The sequence below is a fragment of the Magnolia sinica genome, chromosome 4 (genome assembly GCF_029962835.1).
Source record: "Magnolia sinica isolate HGM2019 chromosome 4, MsV1, whole genome shotgun sequence".
NCBI classification, from domain to species: Eukaryota; Viridiplantae; Streptophyta; class Magnoliopsida; order Magnoliales; family Magnoliaceae; genus Magnolia; species Magnolia sinica.
In genome coordinates this window covers 499,979-503,788 of record NC_080576.1, presented here as the reverse complement: position 1 = coordinate 503,788, position 3,810 = coordinate 499,979, and the positions used below count along the sequence as shown (strand labels likewise).

Sequence of the window (3,810 nt, the reverse complement as noted above, 5' to 3'; positions counted from 1 at the left end):
GATATGCCATAACAAGCATAGCTTGTTGGAGCAGAAAGAGGCACTACAACATCCTGAGGGCAGGTGGGACTCAACTCAAGAGAGATTGCTTCATTGTCTGCATGACTATGATGATCCATAACCATGCTCATATATACTTTTCTTGTGCCCTAAGCGTACGTGCTTCAATCTAGATTGTCTAAGAATCACATGTCTTAAATGTTTGATTGGCCTCCACTGAATGGACGGGTGAAATGGAAAAAAGGCCAATTGTCCTAATTCAACAATCGACTTTCCGCTAATCAGTGGTGATGATCACCCAACCCAACCTGATTTTGGGCCGGGTTTATTTCTTAATCTACGTATCATTCCGTGATGCAGACAATTTGGATTGAGGTAAACCTTTGCCACATGTGTGTAGTTGTTGCCTGAATGCATACAGGTTATCATCCTCTAGCAAGCATGGCAAAATGCTCGTTAAATAAAAAAAGAGCAAGCAAAGCTTTAGAAAGTAGGATCGCATGAAAACATTCCAGGTGTTATGATATATGGTCAGAGAGATGCGGGTCCCACCCTTTGAAGGGTGACAAGCCAATTTTAGTCTCCTCCTCCTTGTATTGCTTTCAAGTCTCGACTATAAATACATGTCTCTATATATCCTCATCTCAACAGCTAAATCATCTCTTTTTTAGGTGCAGGAGCAAGGCCATTCCATTCATTCTCAGGAGAGAGAGAGAGAGAGAGAGAGAGAGAGAGAGAGAGAGAGAGAGAGAGAGAATGAAAGGAGGGATCGCTTTAGAAAATGGAGAAGCCTCAAAGGCTTTGATTGGAGGAAGTGAAAGTGGGGTGAACAAAGGATTGTCCATACTTGATTTCATAATGAGATTGTTAGCAATAGTGGGGACGTTAGCAAGTGCGATATCAATGGGGACCACTGATGAAACCCTCCCTTTCTTTACCCAGTTCATCCAATTCAAGGCCCAATACGACGATCTTCCGTCTTTCACGTATGATTCATCTGTCATCCCATCACACACTTTTTTTCTTTTTCTTCTTTTTTCTTTTTTCTTGTTTAATTATCAATCTTTTAGTAATGGTATCTATGTGCTTATGATCTTTCTCTCATGTATGGAATGTAGGTTCTTTGTGATAGCCAATGCAATCGTATGTGGATATATAGTACTGTCTCTCCCCGTATCCATCTTCCACATTGTTAGGAGCAGAGCGAGAGGCAGCAGGCTCATCTTGATCTTTTTTGATACGGTAATTTCTTTTAAGTTTGACTCTCTCTCTCTCTCTCTCTCTCTCTCTCTCTCTCCCTCTCTCTAAGCTCCCTTTGTTTTGAGAGAGAGCCTGGGCTATCCTGGACACTAGAACGGGTACAGGGCCGTTTATAGCTTTCAGGGGCCTGACAGCCTGATTCTGGGCCAGCTGTCTAGGCTAAGGCCTGAAAATCATTTTACGCATGCAGAGACCAGAGAGTCTTGATGAGAGCTATTGGTGAAGTTGGGCGGGGATCCTACATAGGATTTTCCTGGCCCAGCCCCTCAACTATAAACTTCCGGCTCAGGCTCATGACTGTCTACTAAATAGGTTTGCATGGGCACACGGAGAGTTGTTGTTTAGTCAGGATTTGAGTTGGTTTTAGCGACGGGGATTACACACTACATTGCTGCAGCGACGTCCCTACTGGACAGTGCTCTGTGGGTCTCACAATGATGTATGCGTTTTATCCAAGCCGTGAGCCCAGAAATGAGGCATATCCAAATCTCAGATGGACTACACCACAGGAAAACAGTGGTTATTTGATTCCCCACCAGTAAAATCTTCTTAGGCTCCAACTTGTTGAATAAGTCACGTGGGCTTGGATGAAAAGAAAACAGAAATATCAGCTTCATCCAAAACTTTTAGGTGCCTCACTTAAGAGTGGGCTTAGAATATCAAAAGGAACTCATATTACCACAGTTGTCGTTACATATTTAATAGGTCAGATGGTTTCTTGATCCTCTGCTGGTACTTGTGGATTAAGAGGAATAAGAAGAGGGATACCATTCTCTGCTCAAACTATAGCAGCAAATGCTATTCGTAACAAGTTTTTAATGGTGAGTGTTCAATCACCACCATTTCCTGTGGTGTGGAGTTTTGGATCTGCCTCATTTTTAGGGCTCATACCCTGAAATGAGATGGAAAAATGGATGGACGGGCAAACACATACATCATTGAAGGGCCTATGGAGCATCATCCAGTAGTGAGTCGCTATGGGTGGTGTCAGTATACAATTTGTCTTTTGTTACAGAGTCCCTGATTGGGAGCGTGCATTTGGAACCCCTGGAATTATAATCCCCTGAATTTGAAATCCTCTTGTTGTGTTTGGCACCCTGGATTCAAAATCCCCTTTAATCCGAAAGTAGCTATACATAGTATATTTACATGGGTTTGAATTTAATTACTACATCAATTTTAATATCTTTAATCATCATATGTAATGTTTGATATACATAGTATATACATGTTCTTTTCCTTTTATTTAATATCTATTTATATCCATTCTTCTATTACAAGTTTTCTGCTTAATAAGTGAAAATAGGGAAGTAACATGCTATCTTGCTACCATAGTCGAGAGAGCAACGAAATTCAATGAGGCAAGGTCATCCTCTTAAGCCTTCAGGCCTACCAAAGCCCAGGCTCAGCCCAATCGGTTATCTGGCCCGAAGATAGAGTACCCAGCCCATGGGTCCTCAGGCTCATTCCATATATCCACCCCAAAGAAGTCTGTCCCAGAACATGCTAGCCTGGCCCACTTATACCCGCTTAGCACCAACCAACCTATTTCCATTAGAGAGCTTTGATAATCGTGTATCCACATGTCCACAACCACACCTTCACATAGTAGCACATGTGGCTTACCTAACATCATTACATAGTCCCCAGCATGTTGGTGATCTGGCCCTAAAATCAGGCCAATACGATTCATCAGGTGGGCCCCGCGAGTTCCTAAAATAATGGTAAAAGAAGAAAAACGAATGGTTCTTATTTAGTATACGCATGGGAACCACCTGATGAGTAGACCAACCTGAGATATTTACAACTGGGGCCCATCAATCTAACACATTGCTTAATTGTGGCTGCATGTGGGAGATATGTGTATGCTTAGAGAACCCTAGTTTGTCGATGTGTGAACTGATTGCTGATCACTGAGTCCTTAGTAAGGTTGGTTTCATTTTGTGAGAACTGTGTATGTGAAGTGTGTTTTAATCACATGAAGGCAATGCTGGCGCTCTTGACCGCCGGAGCTTCTGCAGCGGCAGCAATAGTATACCTAGCACACAATGGCAATGCTAGCGCAAACTGGTTCGCCATCTGCCAACAGTTCAACTCCTTCTGTGAACGAATCTCCGGCTCTTTAATTGGCTCCTTTGGCGCAATGATCATGTTTATACTGATTATATTGTTCTCTGCCGTTGCCCTTTCCCGGCGTTGACTCAAGTTCAGCAACAGTATATGCTTTTTTTTTTTTCACCCCTCCATACATTTTTATGGTTGTTTGTGTTTGGGATATTGTGCATGTGTGCGCTCAGCCATGTCCATGCGGTATTTAAATATTTTCCTGCTTATGTTGATGATTTGAGGCCAACACTCCCCTAGGAGTTGGGTTAAGGCTTGTAATGGTGGAAACTGTGTAATTTGCAGATGTGGAATTTCATTTTCTTCTCTCTTTAACTTGTTAATGAAAGGAAGTTTCTCTTATGTATGAATTTGAACTGTTGGGTCGCTCTGATGCATGGTATGGAAATGGGTTGGCCGTATTCTACTTTCTCTGATACAAGGTAC

The 3,810-nt window shown here is 42.3% G+C and overlaps 1 protein-coding gene across 2 annotated transcripts; it reads left to right on the top strand.

Moving 5' to 3' along the window:
• The first annotated feature begins 732 nt into the window (after positions 1-732).
• LOC131244324 (casparian strip membrane protein 1-like) lies at positions 733-3,810 on the top strand. 2 transcript variants are annotated; one of them, XM_058243952.1, is made up of 3 exons: positions 733-986; positions 1,119-1,242; positions 3,245-3,810. In XM_058243952.1, the coding sequence occupies exons 1-3, from the start codon at positions 757-759 to the stop codon at positions 3,458-3,460; spliced, it is 570 nt and encodes a 189-aa protein (XP_058099935.1). In that variant the 5' UTR covers positions 733-756; the 3' UTR covers positions 3,461-3,810. The 2 variants fall into 2 exon arrangements, with proteins under 2 accessions (XP_058099935.1, XP_058099934.1); XM_058243951.1 differs by having other exon boundaries at positions 733-1,242.

Coding starts and splice junctions, on each gene's coding strand:
- LOC131244324 (XM_058243951.1), top strand. CDS start 757: ATGAAAGGAGGGATCGCTTTAGAAAATGGAGAAGCCTCAAAGGCTTTG. Junction 1,243..3,244: donor TCTTGATCTTTTTTGATACG/GTAATTTCTTTT, acceptor AATCACATGAAG/GCAATGCTGGCGCTCTTGAC.